Here is an 18,415-nt window from a genome sequence, read left to right on the forward strand (position 1 = left end):
GTTCACATGCTGTGCAATATTGTCCCTATGAAATGAGATGCACCAGCCCTGCGAAGCATTTTCCCCAGACAGTCCGCTCTTTACCTCATAAAAAACAGCCTTCCACTTGACCTACTGTAAATGACCACCAGCACAGAATAGTCCCTGCCTTATATCAAGATTCTCAATTTCACTGCATAATCATATTTTAATATTTAATGTGTGGTAACTTTGCACAAGTGCTCGGCTCCCCTTGTTCCATGTAACCCACAGCACTGTGCATTTCTTGATTGTATCCGAAGCGTCACATAGGCCAAGGCTTTAGACTTTGCTGTGAGTTTGCTGTTGGCCATTTTTTAGAGACCCAACATCATTCATGCACGCAGGGACATTGTACCCCAAAGCCTTTGTGTTATCAACCCATGGCATTTGCAGTTCTAGGGCAATGTCACTGTTAGCCTGCACTATGGGTAACAGAGTAATAATCTGAATGTGACAGGCTGTCTTGGCTCTTTACATCAAATAGTTAAATAATAGAACCAAATTATTTTAGCATGCTACATGTAGGAGGGCTGTGCAATAAATGATTCGCCTTTTTTTTCATAGAAGCCTTATAAAAACTTCACCTTTGTATTTTTTAATAATTACAAATTTATGACAGACTCATGCTGGACTTCAGACTTTGAATTTATAACAGGAGGCCTGTGTTATAAACTGGAGGTGGGAGTTTGGCAGGAAGATGCATTATGAGAGTAGTAGGAGGAGGATGGAGTTAAAAAAAAGGTCTGTCAGTGCCACATCAAAGTCACTACACAGCAAAATGTAACAAAGTCAGGTTTAGAGATACATCATTAATATTAATGGAATAGTTTGAGGATTTGGGGAAATACACATATTCGCTTCCTTGCCCAGAGTAAGATGAGAGGATCAAATGTTTAAAACTAAACCCTGAGTTTCTACACAGAATATGTACCAGAGGCCCCATGAGGGGCAGCCAGCCACCTGTACCTGTCTGAAGCTGCTGTCAACACACCTTTTAACAACCACAGGGACTGTTGGTCCGTGTCCTTTGCTAGTTTCTTTTTTTTCTTTCACAGTCGCTGGATGAATTTTTCTGTGGAGTCCCAACACGAATCCTAAATGCTGGAATCTGTGCAGTTTGTGCCCTAATATTAATGCTTTCTGATGTTATCCGACTGGATATTACAAAAAAGTGGCCAATTTTGTGGTATGATCTTTATGTTTTACATTAACGATTGTCCACTTTACAACATTATTGATCAGCATAAACCCTTTTATCTTATTGATTCATTCACTGTATGCATAATACATGAACAATATTGAAATGCAGAGAAATACAGCAGTGTGGGCATGCATTTAACTTCCTGGTGCCACTGCCCAGATTGAGGACAGACAATCAGAAAATTCATCCATTAAAAAAAAGTTTATTCCGTGAATTAAATGATGCATGTGCATGGAACTATGTGACCTGGTGTGTAAACAATCTGCAAGGCCCAAAAAATGCAATTTAAAATTCGAAACACTCCTAAACTCATTAAAAACACGACCCATTTTAAGGCCATGCAAATTCAAGTGATTACTGCATATCTGACATCCTCTCCATACAGTCATCATGCAGTTCTTTGGAGCCATGGTTCTTAACATTTTTGGTATCAAGGAACCCCAGACCCCAGAGAGTTTCAGTGATCCACATCTGATAAGATTTATTTATTCCATAACTGTCTATAGTGTAGATTGGCAGATGAACAGTCAATAGTGTGAAACTTATTAACAGAATTATCATTCTTATATATTCTCTCAATGGACAAACATTTAGCTACTGAAATAGGGCCCCCCGGAACCCCCTCAAGAGCCCCTAGCAGTCCCCTGAGCCATTGCTTTAGAGGAGATTAGGGGAGACAAGAACAGACTATAGAGATCTTCATCCATCTGTGTTACTATCAAGATGTTTCGTTGTCAGCTGCCTCAGCTTTGGCCCTCTCCACCTTGCCTTTCTCTCCCTGGTAGAAGTCTGAGTCAATCCAGCACGTCTCTGTAGAGAGCTTGACATAGACATCCCCGTTGGTTTCCGTAACCGTGTGGGTCCGCTGCTTCACTCCCTTAGAGTACCATCGGGGCACAGGCGGCTTTTCCCTGGGGTTGGTGCCCTTGTATATGCCCTCCCCTTTGGCAAGAGAGATCTTGTACTTGTGCTTTGGACAAATTATGCACAGCTTGCCATCAATTTCCTGTGAGTGTGTTGAAAGAGAGCAGGTAAACAACCTCATGTGTGATAAGACGAGGTCACTTAGGTCCCTCAACATTAGCATAACATTAAAATAATGTGATTCAGGTTTGAGATCTTAATTACAGCATTGCTCCATGCCTCAGCCCAGCAGTTGCTGTTAAGGATTTTAATGCAGATGGAATAGCCTTTGAAAGCAAGGATGTGATAAAAAACATATCAGCACAGCCCAGTACTTTAACTCCAATGGCATTTTGGCTTCTTTCCTCTGGGTCAGACAAAAAAACAACCTTTAATCTCTTAAGTCAAATGTAAACCTCACCTCAATGTCTCCATTCTGCAGTTCTCCCCCAGCATCTGTTGAGAGGGTTAGAGCATCAGTGTATTGCAGAATAAGCAAGCGGTTCGCAGCACACTAACCTTTTGCTGACTGGACACACTTTAGAGGTAATATGTGCTAAAATGTCCCATGGATAACAAAGAAAGGCAGCTCAGTGTTAAATGTCCCATGACAGGATTTGTATCAGCAGCAACTTATTTTTGAGTTGTTTCAGTGAAAGTAAGCATTTACCCAACAACATTGTTGATCCAGATGAGAATGCATGTTGTTGGATAAGGTCTCACACACACACACACACACACACACACACACACGCACACGCACACGCACACGCACTTTCCCTCTCTCATAACTATAATAGCTGTTTTGAAGTTAGCACTGTACTCACGATAACAGTAAGAGTCCACAGCGTAGAAGACTCCCTGGTGGTGGATGATCAGTATATCCCGACCCTCTAGTGTTCTGAAAGAGCGCTTCGCTTCAATCAGTTCCTCCTTCTTCCCCACAAAATGAGGCCCTCCTGTGGGCTGCTGCTTCTCTTCCATGGCTGCGTGAAATGCTTTTTGGATTTATCACTATTTAGTATTTATCACAAAAAATGTGTTATTTTTCTTAATGAAATCACAAGATTGGTTGTAACTATTCTACAATCAATGCCATCCGTGCAGCACTGTAACTGTTCTGTATTTCCAGGGGAGAGCTTCAACTTTAATCTTAAGTACACATGAGAAGTGTGGCTTTTGGATTTGTCACTGGGATTACTGTGTTGGCATCTCCCATCACAGTTGTCAGCTTAAATTAAGTCCACAACCTCCAGACAAACTTTTGGCACAGATCAGCTCTGCTACAAACATATTCACACCTGGGATATTAATCCCGAAAATCTGTCTCATCATCACTAGTTTAACCATTAAGTGAACATATGAATTGGAATAAACCCCAAAAGAAGTCAGAGATTAAGGGGAGCCCAATCCCATAGCAGATCAGAAATGGAATCCTATCTAATCAACAATTATGGGTTTTTTGTGCTTGTTGTGTGTCCCCTATTGCCCAATTATTCCATTATGTATGACCTACAAGAGGTGACACAAGTGGGTCAAATACAGTGACATAAAATATAAAACTGGTTGTCACTGTACAAAAGCACTGGTCATCTGAGACCTCAGTCCTCTGTCCCTGTGTAATCTCTGTGGCAGTCAGTATATACTGCAAATATCTGGATTCAGGGAAACCTGACCCCAAGTAAGATTCATGGATAGCGGAGTGGAATAATGAGCTCTTCAGTGCAGGCTGAGTAAGCACAGTAGTAGTAGCGGCAAAAGTCACATGTCCCGAGGCCTCTTGCTATGCTACAGAAAAGCATAATAATTGTTTATCTCAGAAAAACAATACATTTACTTTAAGTGAGACCTAGAGAAACTCTCAGCTACATTTGTACAACTTATTCAAAGTTACATTATGTTTATGAAGTCTGTCTGTCTGTCTGTCTGTCTGTCTGCCTGCCCCTCTCCCTGTATATTTTTTACTTGAAAATAACAAAACATGTATTTTAGGTGAGGTTTTTGTCTTTACCTTGAAACTCAGCAGTGGTGTCTCCGCCGTCAAGATGAACAACTGTACTGCTGACAGCTCGGCTGTTATAGGAAGGAGGTCCCATCTCTATTATCTTCAGACACAAGCTGTCTTCAGTTGGCCCTATCTACTCTGGGTACATTTCTTATCTGTCTCCCACAGGCACAACAGCTATTTGATGTTTATCATATGTGTCACTGAAAGAGATTTCTAACATGACAAATGTATGTATTTAAATTTAATTATTTAAAAAAAGATCTATTATTATTTATTAGTGCATTTTAGTCTTATCAGTTCACCTTCTTTGTGTGCCTGTTATTATTTTAATTCCCATCACCATCATTATCGGCTGCTGTAGCAGTAGTAGAGGATTGTAGTAAAGTACATTATTGAAGTTCTGTACCTAAGTACTTGTACTTTACTTGAGTATTTCCATTTTCTGATACTTTATACTTATACTACCTTTCAGAGGGAAATATTGTACTATTTATAATCAATATTAATAATATTTTAATGTTTACACATTTATTATCAGTGCAGCCATAGTTACCCTTTACATACAAATCATTATAGATTAACATTCCCAACAGTATATGAAATCGTTGCAATTCTAACAGTAATAAATAATATCAACAATAATTATGCTCATATAAAATAAGACTTAGGCTATATAATATAGTTTAGAATATATAAATCATATATCAGTACAATGTAAGAATATATCTGAATATAGCCATTCTGCATAATGAATAGTTTTACTTTTATTTTTTAAATTTGATATAATTTGACTGAAGTGAGGCGTTTGAAGACCTCTTTCACCGCCGGTTTTACAAATACTGTCAAAGCAGTTTTACAAAGCGGAACTGTTTGTGTCCGTCTCCAAAGAGGACCGGACTCATTTCTGAGTGCACCGCTGAGGTACTCCGCACTCTCACTCTCTAACAACTAACAAAAATAGACCGTGAGTTTCTGATATTTTTTAAGTGAAGTTAAGTAAATGCTCGTCAGACCACAGTGAGAACAGAAAGTATAACACACCGAGTGCAGTCAGAGAGGTTAGCTAGCTAACACGGTAGAATTACTAACAGGTTTCTTTTGCTCTGGTGAATAATCTGCACCGTGCTGTACATTAGTCTGTAAACCTGGGAGATCTGTCACAGAATCAGCACAAGTTGCAGTGTGCTAATCCTTTCTTGGCTCCAGTCTAAAGCGAGTCTGCTGATCTTTGTTGTAACAACTGCACTCGCCAGCAAAAGCTAAAATGAGGCCAGTATGTTTGAACATAAAAGACTGAGCCTGATGGAATAAAGAGAGCTGGGGGTAATTGTGCAATGACTGCCACCATGTTAGTGGATACTTTATGGGAAAATAAGGTTTCCTTCAAATTTACAAAGAATGATTTTAACCATAAATGTTTTGCATTGCTGAGCAGTTTGTATGTGTTAGTCAGCAGAACTACTAAAACATAAGTTAGGTCTATATGCAAATGCACCTTTATATATGTCCCACCTGCACATAGACTTTAGTACTTTTTCATGTAATATTATTTTGTACCCCCCCCAAGAGTTGAAAGGGTCACACTATGCAGTCTGGAGAATGGTGGTTCTTTATTTCTGTGGTTGCAGACAGACTCTAATGTACAGGTTGGCTCTACTGCACACTGCAGCTTTATGTTCTGTTTTCTGAGATTCCTGAAACACCATGTAATGCTAAATGTGTTTATGTGTGAAGTTGTTGAACAGGGAGATGGCGCTGCGTGCTTGTGGCTTCATAGTGTTTCGGCGTCTAGCCAGTTGCATCCCTCCACCAGACAACATCGAATACCTCCTCTTGCAGACCTCTTATGGGGAACACCACTGGACCCCACCCAAAGGTGTTTACAAGTTCAGAAACAGTACTTCTATCAAGTAGTTGATGATAGAGACCAAGCTTCTATAGCTTTAAATGTTCTATGTGCCACTTAACAGCTAACCTGTTCACCATCAGGTCATGTGGACCCAGGTGAGGATGACCTCACCACAGCTCTGAGGGAGACCAAGGAGGAGGCGGGGCTGGGGGCGGAGCACCTGCGTGTGATTGATGGCTTTTTGCAGGAGCTGCACTACGAGGTGCGAGGCAGACCCAAAGAGGTGTTGTACTGGCTGGCCGAGCTGAGGGACCCAGAGATGCCGGTGATTTTGTCTGACGAGCACCAGGACTACCGCTGGGCCCGGCTGGAGGAAGCCTGCAGGCTGGCTCAGTACAAAGACCTGCAAGACACACTGAGAGCAGTACACAATTACTTGGAGGCTCAGCAGAACAAACAGTGATGGACCAGAACGTTAGACTGTGCAAACAGGAGGATTAAAGAAGGGAACTGTCAACTAGCACATGGGACCCTCAGACCTTAGTTTGGTAGAGCACCCAGTGTGACAGTGTGTCTGCAGTTTATGTGATTGATGATTCTGTCTCTGTTTTAAATACTTTACTGTGTATAATGTAAGGCTGAGTCGATTCCCTTCTTTGAAAACAAAGGTGAGTAGGGAGGAAATGAATCAATGTTTGAATACTGTATCACAGATTTGATCTGAGTCACTGCACAAAAATCTGATTGCCTGTGTCAAATGTAATGAAATTAAATACATTAATGTTTTAAATGTAAATAAACTAAAACTCTAAACTTAGTGAAAGAGGCAGAAATCAATGTGTCACTAGAGTCCCACTGGAACTCACTGGAACAGCGCAAACCTGAAGATGGGATCTGTTATAATACTGTTTTTATTAGATTTATTCCAAATAAATATCAGGTGTTATGTACCTGGATATTTCTAAAATCTTATGTTAAAATATAAAATATATACAAGGGGAGCTCACTGTGGTGAATAGACAGTATGCAATACTAGGGCAATAATGACTCAAGCAAAGAAAATAAATTGTAAGCAGTAGATGCTGCCACAGGGTGGGGACAAAAACAAGACATTTTTACAACACGTGTACATGGGCTGCCATAGACTAGAAAATACTGCAGGCTGTAGTAACAGCTTTCTGCATCCAAATAAAAGTGAGATACACCTATTGCTTCCAGAAATTAAAAGCCAGTAAAGGAGATCATTTTATTATCTTAGAAACGATGGTCATAAAATTTAAGAGGGACTATTATTATGCAATGACTCAGGGTGAAAGTAGCCTACACATTATCATAAACAATAAACATCAGGTTGACAATATATTTCAGGGATAATATACTAAACCATATATTATATAGCCCTTAATATACTAATGAAAACATTTACAAAGAGGCAGAGCTTTTGTGGTGTCTGCCCCTGACTGGTTGAGATCAGTGGCTTTATGTACAGTCAGCATGGACAGTGTTAGTCATTTGGGCAAAACCATAACATTCAATTATTTTCTTAATCCAGTCAACTACTCCTCATATTGTTCAACAATCTTACACGGCTGCTTGATGAAGCAAATGGTGAAATTCAAGTGGGACTTGAAACTTGACCCTGGTCGCAGCTACTGCCAGACTGTACTATACACAGGAACATGCTCTACTCTACGCCATGCTGCAGGATTACATTAATAGCTTCCGCTGAAGGGATGAAATAAGGGTAATTAACGAAACAAATTTGTTCTTTCAACTCGTGAAGCACAGAGGAAGCACTCACTTCAATTAACTGCTATTTTTCTTCTGGGTATTTTAACAGGAAATACAGAAACAGCAGTGAACACGAGAAAAGTAAGTGGAGGTCAGTGAAAGTGTGCCTTTCTTGAGATATACACAGTATGCTATAAAGTGTACGTAGAGCAAAAGCTAAAATATTGCTTTGAGACCCATCAGGGCATCATTGAACCAGTAATTAATTTCATGCCTGGTAGAGCATAAAAGCTCCTCTTCCAATGATAAAAGACAACTAATTGTTTGGAATTAAAATTCATCATGATAAAACATTTAAGGTAGTCATCTCTATGCATAATGAACTTTAAGTAGGATGCAGTTATGGACCATAATGTTGCAGACATTTGGCCACCAAGGTGCCTTAAAGGTTCGGTTAACCAAAGTTATGAATAAAGAACCCTTGTAGTGTTCAACAGTGCAGGTAGTTTGGTTCAGTTTGTCCAGAATTTGAGGTATTTATTGTTTCTGTTTCCACCTCAGTACAATGGAGGTGAATGTTTGTGGTGCTCAAATGTCACACTGTCAACAGGTTTCATAGGTACTATTGCTTCGATAGAAAGTAACTCAAATACATGAAACACATATCGTGGTAGAATTTTTAAAATGCCTTTTTTTCCCCACTCTTGTGTGCATGACCAACAAACTTCCATTCAGTGTTGGCAGAAATCTCAGAGACAGATATCTCAACATCTGGACAAAGATATGCACAATTACATACCACTGGGTATATGTTTTTATGTAATTTGGGTGAGCCAACACTAATAAATCCAATACAACACACTAATAGTCCATGTAGCGTGTAGTAGTGACTAGTGGTCAATGGCAAAATAAGGTGAAAACCTTCCAGCAGGCTTCAATGAGATACTGTTTTATTTTGAATGGTTTTCCAACTTAACCACAATAACTGTATGCTCCCTGTTTGCATATAACCCCTAATTTTACTCCAAGAACCAACTCGCTGTGTTTCCCATGACATGTGGGTTTAGCAACAGATATCAAAGCTATACTGCAAACAAACCCAACAATGTATTTTTGTTTTTACAATAGAAACTTTATGAGTGACATTTGCATCCTCACAAACACAAAATGATGAGGGGAAAAATGACATTTAAATCAAAGAATAAAACCAACAAGGACAGCATTAACAGCTATAGGTGTGGACACATTGTGGTGGCGTTGTGGACACACGCAGGTCAGTCCATTAGGTGTGTGCCCACACTTCAAAAAATACACACTTGTGCACACACACATGCTCATACACACAGATTAAATGAACTAAATGATTTCATTCAGTCTTTTGTATGTAATAGTGTGCATGAAATAACATATCAACATCTCAGACTGTGGACCTTTTTAGTGAGTCATTTCTTAGGTTGAGTTTGGGAATTATCGTCATCCCTCAGAGATAATAACTGTTGGTTGCTCTCTTCCCTCAAAAGGCCTCCTTAGCTTTTCTCTACCTGCACTCATAAAAACAAGGCATACATTTCAATAAAAAAAAGAGGATTTTAAAGAGCTCTAAACTGATTGTTGAATTGCTAACATAAGGGCTACACTATGCCTTGGACTTTATTCTAACAAAAACAATAATGCTGAATCCAATTTCTAAATTTGTGATGGGAAGTAAAATGTGGCTTTAAAGAAAGTGCTCAACATTTTGGGAAACACACTTTTTTGCTTTCTTGCCGAAAGTTAGATGAGAAGATTAATACTGCTTTCATGTGTTTTTGTTAAATATGAGACTAATGCCAGCAGCGAGTTAGCTTAGCTTAGCACAAAGACTGAAAACAAAGACAAACAACTTGTCTGGCTCTGTCCAAAGGTAGACCTCAAGACACTACTCACATTTCCTTTATACAATGGCTTTTTAATGGATTGTAATGTGTTAATTTGTGAGTTTTAAAGGTGCTGGAAGGCAGGTTTTGTCACCTTTGGACGGAGCCATGCTAGCAGCTAAACTAAGCTAACCCGTTTCATATAAAAAGGAATTGCTGAAAATGTGGGGAAATACACTTGTTTGTTTCTTGTGGAGAGTTAGATAAAAGGATTGATACTACAATCAAGTTTGTTTGTAAAATATGATGCTACAGCCGGATTCTGCTACTGCTTGACAGAGCCAGACTAGCTGCCCCCCCCCCCAAATTTTCCAGTCTGTGTCCAAAGCTAAGCTAACATGCTAGTTTCATATTTAAGACGTTAGAGTGGTGTAGATCTTCTAACTCTAACTCTCTGCCACAAGGTGGGTAAGTGTATTTCCAAATATGTTAAACTAGTCCTTTAGCAGACACATATGAGATTGGTACATTTGGTAACTATGAATTTTACTTCTTCTCTATATGATGAGGGATGAGCAAAAGATGGGGAAAACATCGAGAAAATCAATTCACAATCTCTGGCATCTATCCACTTCCTGTTGTGCCTTGGTATCAAATCCATTAAAGATCCAGTCCAGGTGTGGATATCCTCTCCCCGTCCTCGACAGGATCCTGTCTCTGTGAGCCTCCAAAGCACAGGGCCAGGAGGAAAAGTTTCACTCCTTTGGCTTCACATTAAAATCCAAAAGGTAATAATCTCTTAAAGAGTTTATTCAAACAGCGGTAAATCCACCACATGCATCCATTGCTCCATAGTCTTTAAAGTCTCTGAACGGCTGTGGGGCTGTACTTGAATTTCCTTGGCATAAAGTCCATCCATTTGAATCAAAGGTTTGCGCAGTGCTCTGTTGTGTTGAAAAGGGCAACAGATTCATGCCCACAATCATAAAACACAGCTCAAAATGTGTGGTTTACTTGATGCCGTACAAGTAATATTAGTCACATTATGCTGTTCGGTGTGTTCAAAAGTTTAATACTCAGAGGGTGTTTTAAATCAGTCAAATCCATAGCCAATTCAGGCCTTCCAAAACAGCACTAGAACACAGTGCAAACACACTGAATGTTTTCTCAACTGGACAAAGTCCAAAAGGTCATTTAGGCAAACTCACTCGTGTGACAGGAGTCTGCACCGGTTCCACAGAGACAGGAACAAGAAAACCCTGACGTTGTAGTCAATAGTAAATGTAAATATATATGCGCACACACACACACACACACACACACACACACACACACACACACACACACACACACACACACACACACACACACACACACACACACACACACACACACACACACACACACACAACAGGCAATCAGTGTCATATTCATTCAAATGCAAATGTGTAGCTAAGCTGTGGATTTTGTCCCTGTCAATAAACAGACTCTGGATGTGGTGTAGCACAGTAACAACGTCCAATTTTCACTAAATTGCGATTAAGCTGGAGTCACGTCGCAAAAAACTTAACATTTTCACACCTATTGCAACATAATGTGAGCACTGTCTCGAGGAGGAAGTCCCTACAGGTGTATTATGATTTTTTTAAATTGACTCTAGCCTACCGGGAAGAAAACAACTTAATAGGACCCTAATCAGGAGCAATAGCAACACTCAGTCACGTGTAAACACGCTGGCGGTGGGATCGGAGACTTTCAGTTCACTCTCTGCCCTCTAAAACCACCCAGTGATGCAGAAAGTAAGAAAAGGAGGTGGAGGTGAGGAGCAGTTTGTGTGTTAAGTTTCTCTTTCACTGGTTTTTCTCTCTCAGCGAAAGTCAATTGAGGCCCTGAGGTTTAAGAGGCAGAGAGAGGTGTAGGAGGCGACGTGAGAAAAGGTCTTAACCTTGTTCACCCCCCAGACCAAATGACATTGCTTTGAGGGATCATGAGGGAGCAGTGGACACTACTAAAGGTGGGTCCAAGAGAGGACCGGGGGGGGGTGTGTCACGGCAAAGCCCGCGTTTGCAAGTTTAAGTTGATTGCATCGAAGTCAAACAAACAGACAAGTGCAAGAGGGACAGAGATATTCTGGGACTCACGGATGGACAAGCTGGCCAGTTCATCGACTTGTTAATGAGCCAAACAAGCTAAGTGTCCATTAGCCAGAGACTGTCTGAGCCATCCCAGGAAATACAGCAGACAAGTCAGGGAGGACAGGATGTCAACCAACTAAAGAAGAAGAAGTAGACAAATAAACAGCATCAAGAAAATACAAGATGGGTAGAGCCAATCTTTTAACACAAAACCATACAACCTGACATGGACTAGCCGGGCGAAGAGCCGGCCAGCTACAGTGGGGTTCAAGAGACCACCACAAGGACAGTTTGTTTTCATCATTTATCAAAAACTAAGACAATATGTTTACTTTTGCAGAAGGTTTTCAAATAAAGAATTACTCACAATTGATACGTTCCAATTATCTTTGGGAAATGCATGTAAGTAATTAAAATACTGGTATACAATATGAAGATGTTTGTCTCACCATGCATGTACTATAATTCAAATCTTAACATGTGTATGCCCCTACCCAATGTTGATTACTATGATCTTTTAATAATTAACTGCTACTGGACTCTGATTAAAGGGCTGGAAACAGGGACCAGACCAACCTAGAGACGGCACCGTGGTATAAAGCCAAGATCTTCAGGAGACAGACAGCGTCTACATCCAAGATGCAAAGCCGAAGCAACAAAGAATGTCCTACTCCAGATGACAAAACTACAGTTAAAAGACCAACAAACTGTAGCAGTTACCAAACCACTTCTTTAATGGCAAAACAAGTCTAATGGTTTAGCATGGGTTGAACAATACTGAAATGTCACGGTTAAAGACATGAAGAAACGCTTGTTTACAAAAGAGAAACTTCATGGTTGCAACCAACAGCTTACAGTACAGCATATGAGGAGGTGGCTGCGTAAAGAGTAATACAGCAGGGTATAAAAAGTTAAACATGGTGATGGAAATATTCAGATGGTGGGATGTTTTGCCTTGTCTGGAGTCAGTGTATTGCACATGATTAATCATACACTGACCATGGAGTAACACCACTCCGTCTATTCTGCAGAAGCCTGTCATCATTTCTGGTTTAGTGTGGAAGAGGGTGGATCCTCAATGGGGACATTTAAAAATGTGAAATATGGGACGCCCTGTAGCTCACCTGGTAGAGCTGGCTCCCCGTGTACCAAGGCTGAGTCCTTCCTGCAGCTTTCTCTCCCCCCTTTCCTGTCAATCTTCAGCTGTCTTATCCAATAAAGGCAAAAAAGGCCGAAAAAAAAAAAAAAAAGTGAAATATAATATAACATCAAAAACACTGCATGGGTGCTCTCAAACAGTGCTGGAATAACTTCAACCCTCACACTCTGCTAAACATCTGATGCCGGACAGAGTGCACGCTGTAATTAAGGCAAACGGTGGAAACACCAAATTCTGACTTTTAGTGAAAACGGTACCAACAGACTTTTGCTAAAAACCTAATAATAGCATCTGAGAACTATTATTTGACCAATCATTTGTATTAGTTTAATAAATGATGAAACGTTTTTGGCAGTAGACCTTTGACCCCACTGTATGTGCAAAACACACACACACACACACACACACACACACACACACACACACACACACACACACATACATACACAAAAACAGAAACTTTTAACATAACACATAAAAGAAGGAGGGTGGTAGTTGGGGGAGGGGTGGGGATTGGCAGGGAGGAGTTATCATCCAGATCATCACGAGTCTTCGTTGCCGGAGTCGTCCTGGTTGTCATAACGCCTGGTGGACGTCCCGCCGTCCTCTGCGGCACTGATCCCCCCGGCTTCACCTACGGACTCCATCTCGCTCTCGTCCTCCTCCTCGTCCTCCTCCTCCATGTCGTCGTCGTACAGGTCGTCATAGAGAAGGTCTGAACTGCTGTCCTGGGAGGGAACCCTGGTCTGGACGCAGTACTCCGCCAATGTGGTCGGCACCTTGACACCATCGCGCTCTGCCTCCGCCGCTGTTGACATCACCTGCTTCCTGTGAGCCAAAATAAGAATGAAATTAAAGTCAGTGTTTGTCTTTGACTGGCAACAATAGAGATTCTGTTCAGGCACATATGCCTGTATATGGATGAAATACTCAGTATTGTGTATTACCTAATAATCTCTGCATATTCCTTGTCTTTGCCTTTGCTGTCCCTCCATTTGCGAAACATGACAGATGCATCCACATTGGCTGGGGAGAAGGTGTTGGGCTCATTGAGCAGAGAGATCACACTAAGCAGGATAGTCCTGAAGAGGAAGGAACAACACAAAAACCATCGAGAGGGTAAAGTTAGACGCAAACAGAAAATGACGACAATCCAATATCTTGTCTTTGAAGCTGTAGTGAGCTTCATCCCGGCACAGACAGAGGTGTTGGCTCAGCTACATCAATTACATGCTGCACCCAATCTGCTCAGGTTTTCAAATACAGACTCAGCACAAAACCAGTCTTGCTGACATGTTAAAATTAAATTAAAATTCTGAATGCTGCCCTGCAGTAGTGTAGTGGTCTTGTTCTTAAGATGTTACACAGAACAAAGAGATGCTAAACCTGAACTATTAATTCATTCACACTGCCCTAAATCTGCAGTTGGAAAATTACACTTGATTTTTAATTTATGTATGTCACATGACGCTTTTCTTTTTATTGGTTCTCTTTGTTCTTTTCTTATCCTACATTCCATATTCGAAAACTACAATTTAATGTGTTGATTTGCCCGTTCTGGACTACTGTAGAAACATGGCAGACTCCGTAGAAGAGGACCCGCAACTAAAAACATAACTATGAATATTATATTTCATTTCTGCCAATAGATCCTCCTAAATCTTACACATTGGGATTTAAGTGTAAACCAGTATTTAAATAAATATCCACATTGCATTTAAAATAACAAGTTATAAAAAGCTAGCATGTCTAGAGTAGATTAAAGTGTATATAGAAGCGGAGGTTGAGTGGCAGACATTACCTGACGTTCTGGGTAGGGTTCCACCTTTCAGAGGGTAGCTCGCCGCTCTGAGGGTCATCAACAGGAGGGTGCAGGATGGAGATGCACACATCTCCGTTCTGGAAAGAGAACAAAATACAGTGTATAACATGTGTCACAGAGACATAAAGATTAACTATATAAATGCCAAATGAAATGAAATTTGCCTGATAATGGCAACAAGAATTGTGTGAAGACATTAACAAACACAAAATGTTTTACCTCGTAGATGTTGGGGTGCCACATCTTGGTGAGGAAGCGGAAGGTTGGCGGGGAGTACGGGTAGTCCACTGGGAACTTGATGTGAGCCTGGGAGAACAAACAGAGGTTGACAGTTAACACGTTTTACAGGCAGCCAAGCTTGACTTCTGTTACGTCCTTTGGGCCTTTGGGTCTCAGCTTGAGGATGGAGTGACATCAGGGAGATGTGAGTTGATGTTTTGGAGGTTGGTGTAGCACATTAAAATACAGAATGTGAAAAAATACACTTTATATATCTAAATAAACAAAATACGTTTAAGTTTGTAATCTTTGCAAGACTTCCTTTCTCTAGTGAGGCAAATTAAATTCCTCCTTCACACTTCCTTAAACAAACATGAAGTGAAACGTTTTTGCAGGTCTCTCAAGGAGATGCAAGTTGCTGGTCACTTAATATTATGATTCAGGAACCAGAAAGGTTAAGAACATCTGATTTAAACTAGGCCTTTGATACAGATTAATTTGATATGTCCAGACAGGAGTTGGTTTCTGTTTGCTATTCAAATCAAACTGTAATCTTGCATAAAAAAAAATAAGCGGTCTCTTGACTGCCTCGTCTTGCTTCACAAGATGACTGACAACCCGTCTCCAACCACAAAGTAGCTTCCTGTACCCGTTCATTTGATTTTGAAAAATATATCACAAATTCAGCCATGAGACAGTTTCACCATGAAGCAGTTGCCATTTATGTTATCAGTAATTCTAAATGTATTTTAATGTAGCTAGACATTAGGTGACATAACCGTGGGTGTGTTCTGGTTCTGTGTTTTCTTTCTAAAGTAATATGCAATTATCTGGATGAAAGGCTCGTAGGTTTGGGTGTGTGAAACACCACCCCAGCTCTCACTGAACTGCTGCCACTCAGATAGGACTATCATTACTACACAACCAGTCACTACATGAAGGCAGCCTTGGGACATTAAACACACAGATACCATGTTCTATCAGTTACCATACTGACATACAGACACATACAAAATCATCCTGTCCCAGTCCCAAATGCATGACTATGCATGGTATGTTCTTTAACCCACTGCACCACAGGAGCCAAGAAGGGTTCAGCAGCAGCAGCAACAGAGTTACCGTGGTCAATCTCTTCCACTAATCTTTCATTAAATAAAGGTCAGTTGCTCCTGCACCAAAGTATAGTACTATTTGCCTCAGAGCAAGAAGGTTGCATTAGAAAGTGTCTGCAGGCTCTATGTTACATGTCTCTTTTACAGATATGCAGGTTAGCTAAATTGGAAAATCCAGCTTTTGGCAACTATTGCACATCTGTCTATCTTGAAAGAAGGATCTCTCCTCTGTTTCTCTGAGGTCTGTCCCATTTTTTTCCCCATGTTTGTGTGTGGAATTTTTCCATATCTGACTGCAGGGTCTAACGGTAGAGATTGTAATATGATATGTTGTAAAAACCCTCTGAAACAAACTTGTGATTCAAGGCTATATAAATAAAATTGATATGAGTTGACAATAGATAACACAAGGATGTCGCTGTAAAGGCAAACCATAACTTAATCAACGACGGTCAGCTACGAGGGTAGAATACAGCAACGCCTGCTGTGTATTATTTTGCATTCCTGGAAGGCTACAGCAACATCTGCATTGCCCCAACTTGAATGCCGGCTCTCACTGTCCCGCATTTTCTAGATGTTTCACTGAATAAGTAACATGAAAGAAAGGAAGATGAGTCTCATCATGCCCTTCTCTCTTACTCTTTCTCTGTACTGAGGTGCCATTTATATCGGTCTCACAGCTAAAAATAGCCATCTGAAGCACTACCCATCATACAGCGAGGGGGGAGAGGGCTGGACAAGGAGAACGGAGAGACAGGGGAGAAAGACTACAAATTAGAGAAATATAAATGGCTGCCCCGAAACACATTAAAACTGAAAAATTCTGTGAGCAGGTAGAGGTGAGCTGGGTCATTGCATCATTATAACGAGACTGTACTTGGTCTGACACACTGGGTTCAATCACAGTTTTCCATGTTGCAGCAATCTCCTATGTATCCTACTTAAGAAGAAAACTGTCTTAGGTTCTATTGTGAATTCATAATTCCCTGCCCTTTTGGTCCAAAGAGTTGTGTCCCACCTTGAAGTAGCCTCCCTCGTACAGGGTGTTTGGGGGTCCGAAGATGGCCACTTCCCAGTTGTAGAGGTCAGACTCCTCCACCAGAGTGATGCGGAAGCCCTCCACCGGCTGCTCCTGCAGAGACTTCAGCTCCATCATCAGGGCCTTCTGGGAACTAGGGGTCGCCTGGTGGGCCATGTTAATCCCACTTCTGACACCAGTGGCTGCAGATCAGCGAAAGGTAAGGGGTTAATGTAGAGTGGAAAAGAAAGATGATGGGCTTAATGACAGTGTCAGGATCCTACTTTAAAAGTCATATATTTCACATGTCATGGTTACTGTTGACTCTGCAGCAAACACCTTCAGTCTGTTAGCTCTGTTTGTATTGACACTAGTCTTTCTAGAACAACATGCTAGGACAAAAGAAACAGCTAACCTGAATAGATAAACACTCCTGCTGGTAAACTGACCGCCACATAAAGAATTCAAACACAAACAGGATATGTGGCCTGCCAAGCTAGCTTAGGTCAGTGGTTTAGTTCGCAGGCCCTTTATGGGGGAAAAAAGCAAAGTTAAGAAAAAGTGTTTACCTCTCTCCTTGCACTGTAATATGTATTCGTTTCGTTACAGCTGAAAACTGGACGGTAAACTCATTGGCTGTCCATGCTAGCCTGGCTATGTCTTGACAAACAGACAGTGGATTTTCTGCTAAAGCCTATGGCTGGTCCTCGTGTTGTGTTTCCGAAATTCTTTGTGTGCCAGTGTTGACAGTTGACATGGAGCTAGTATCAGTGTAAGTCACGGTCTCCTGTGGATCATTCTCGGGCTCAAAAGAGGAAACTCGTCCTCCCTGACATCTCTCCGTGCTGCTGGTTCGGTTCGGGCTGGCGCTCAGCTGATCCCTGCTTGTTTATGTTTGTTTATCTGCTCTCTGGCAGTCTCAACTTCTCCACACGTCAGCTAAACCCCTACCGAGCAACTTCGTTCAAAAGCTGCAGCTTTCCTGTGCTGTGCCGTCCCCTCCGGCACAGTGGCAGCGGAAGTGGCTAATAAATTCGAGCCTACGTCGCGAAAAGGACAGTAAGTGAAAGGTTTACACTCGCGAATAACAGTGAATTTCATCGATTTTTATTTTCCTCCCATCGGTGCTTCCGGCTATCATTGCGCGTGTCTGCAGAACGTAAAGCACGTACGGCTCCGAACGTGACGTGCGCGCACTCGATTCTGTGCAACACATTAAACAAAAATAAACAAAAGTTCAATACATTCACAAATGTGTATGTTACATATATATTTTAGAGGTTTTCAAAGGTTGCTACCATTACCCGTAACCATGTCAAATTAGTAAATAAAACGATTACCTTTATGTGTTTCCATTAGCAACACTTTACTGATCAGCTAA

The 18,415-nt window shown here is 41.0% G+C and overlaps 3 protein-coding genes across 6 annotated transcripts; 1 reads left to right on the top strand and 2 right to left on the bottom strand.

Annotated features, from left to right (window-relative positions):
• Positions 1–1,200: 1,200 nt before the first annotated feature.
• Positions 1,201–4,239, bottom strand: rfesd (Rieske (Fe-S) domain containing). 3 transcript variants are annotated; one of them, XM_051413727.1, is made up of 4 exons: positions 4,137–4,239; positions 2,953–3,123; positions 2,547–2,581; positions 1,201–2,228 (listed from the first exon to the last, which is right to left on the bottom strand). In XM_051413727.1, exons 1-4 carry the CDS (start codon positions 4,219–4,221, stop codon positions 1,941–1,943), a joined length of 579 nt encoding a protein of 192 aa, XP_051269687.1. In that variant the 5' UTR covers positions 4,222–4,239; the 3' UTR covers positions 1,201–1,940. The 3 variants fall into 3 exon arrangements, with proteins under 3 accessions (XP_051269687.1, XP_051269688.1, XP_051269689.1); XM_051413728.1 differs by having other exon boundaries at positions 2,953–3,111; positions 4,137–4,238; XM_051413729.1 differs by having other exon boundaries at positions 2,953–3,139; positions 4,137–4,191.
• On the top strand, positions 4,197–6,799 carry nudt2 (nudix (nucleoside diphosphate linked moiety X)-type motif 2). 2 transcript variants are annotated; one of them, XM_051413730.1, is made up of 3 exons: positions 4,197–4,272; positions 5,868–6,009; positions 6,123–6,799. In XM_051413730.1, the coding sequence occupies exons 2-3, from the start codon at positions 5,883–5,885 to the stop codon at positions 6,443–6,445; spliced, it is 450 nt and encodes a 149-aa protein (XP_051269690.1). In that variant the 5' UTR covers positions 4,197–4,272; positions 5,868–5,882; the 3' UTR covers positions 6,446–6,799. The 2 variants fall into 2 exon arrangements, with proteins under 2 accessions (XP_051269690.1, XP_051269691.1); XM_051413731.1 differs by lacking the exon at positions 4,197–4,272 and adding an exon at positions 4,998–5,097.
• A 1,847-nt stretch (positions 6,800–8,646) lies between these two features.
• On the bottom strand, positions 8,647–18,188 carry ube2r2 (ubiquitin-conjugating enzyme E2R 2). Its single transcript, XM_051413726.1, has 6 exons — positions 17,604–18,188; positions 17,035–17,237; positions 14,905–14,991; positions 14,665–14,762; positions 13,811–13,945; positions 8,647–13,691 (listed from the first exon to the last, which is right to left on the bottom strand). Exons 2-6 carry the CDS (start codon positions 17,209–17,211, stop codon positions 13,406–13,408), a joined length of 783 nt encoding a protein of 260 aa, XP_051269686.1. The 5' UTR covers positions 17,212–17,237; positions 17,604–18,188; the 3' UTR covers positions 8,647–13,405.
• Positions 18,189–18,415: the final 227 nt, after the last annotated feature.

Source organism: Dicentrarchus labrax, unplaced genomic scaffold (assembly GCF_905237075.1).
Source record: "Dicentrarchus labrax unplaced genomic scaffold, dlabrax2021, whole genome shotgun sequence".
NCBI lineage: Eukaryota > Metazoa > Chordata > Actinopteri > Moronidae > Dicentrarchus > Dicentrarchus labrax.

Coding starts and splice junctions, on each gene's coding strand:
- rfesd (XM_051413727.1), bottom strand. CDS start 4,221: ATGGGACCTCCTTCCTATAACAGCCGAGCTGTCAGCAGTACAGTTGTT. Junction 2,582..2,952: donor TGTGGACTCTTACTGTTATC/GTGAGTACAGTG, acceptor CCCTCTCAACAG/ATGCTGGGGGAGAACTGCAG. Junction 2,229..2,546: donor TGCAGAATGGAGACATTGAG/GTGAGGTTTACA, acceptor ACACACTCACAG/GAAATTGATGGCAAGCTGTG.
- nudt2 (XM_051413730.1), top strand. CDS start 5,883: ATGGCGCTGCGTGCTTGTGGCTTCATAGTGTTTCGGCGTCTAGCCAGT. Junction 6,010..6,122: donor CCACTGGACCCCACCCAAAG/GTGTTTACAAGT, acceptor GTTCACCATCAG/GTCATGTGGACCCAGGTGAG.
- ube2r2 (XM_051413726.1), bottom strand. CDS start 17,211: ATGGCCCACCAGGCGACCCCTAGTTCCCAGAAGGCCCTGATGATGGAG. Junction 13,946..14,664: donor AACCCTACCCAGAACGTCAG/GTAATGTCTGCC, acceptor CTTCCTCTTCAG/GACTATCCTGCTTAGTGTGA. Junction 13,692..13,810: donor GAATATGCAGAGATTATTAG/GTAATACACAAT, acceptor TTTGGCTCACAG/GAAGCAGGTGATGTCAACAG.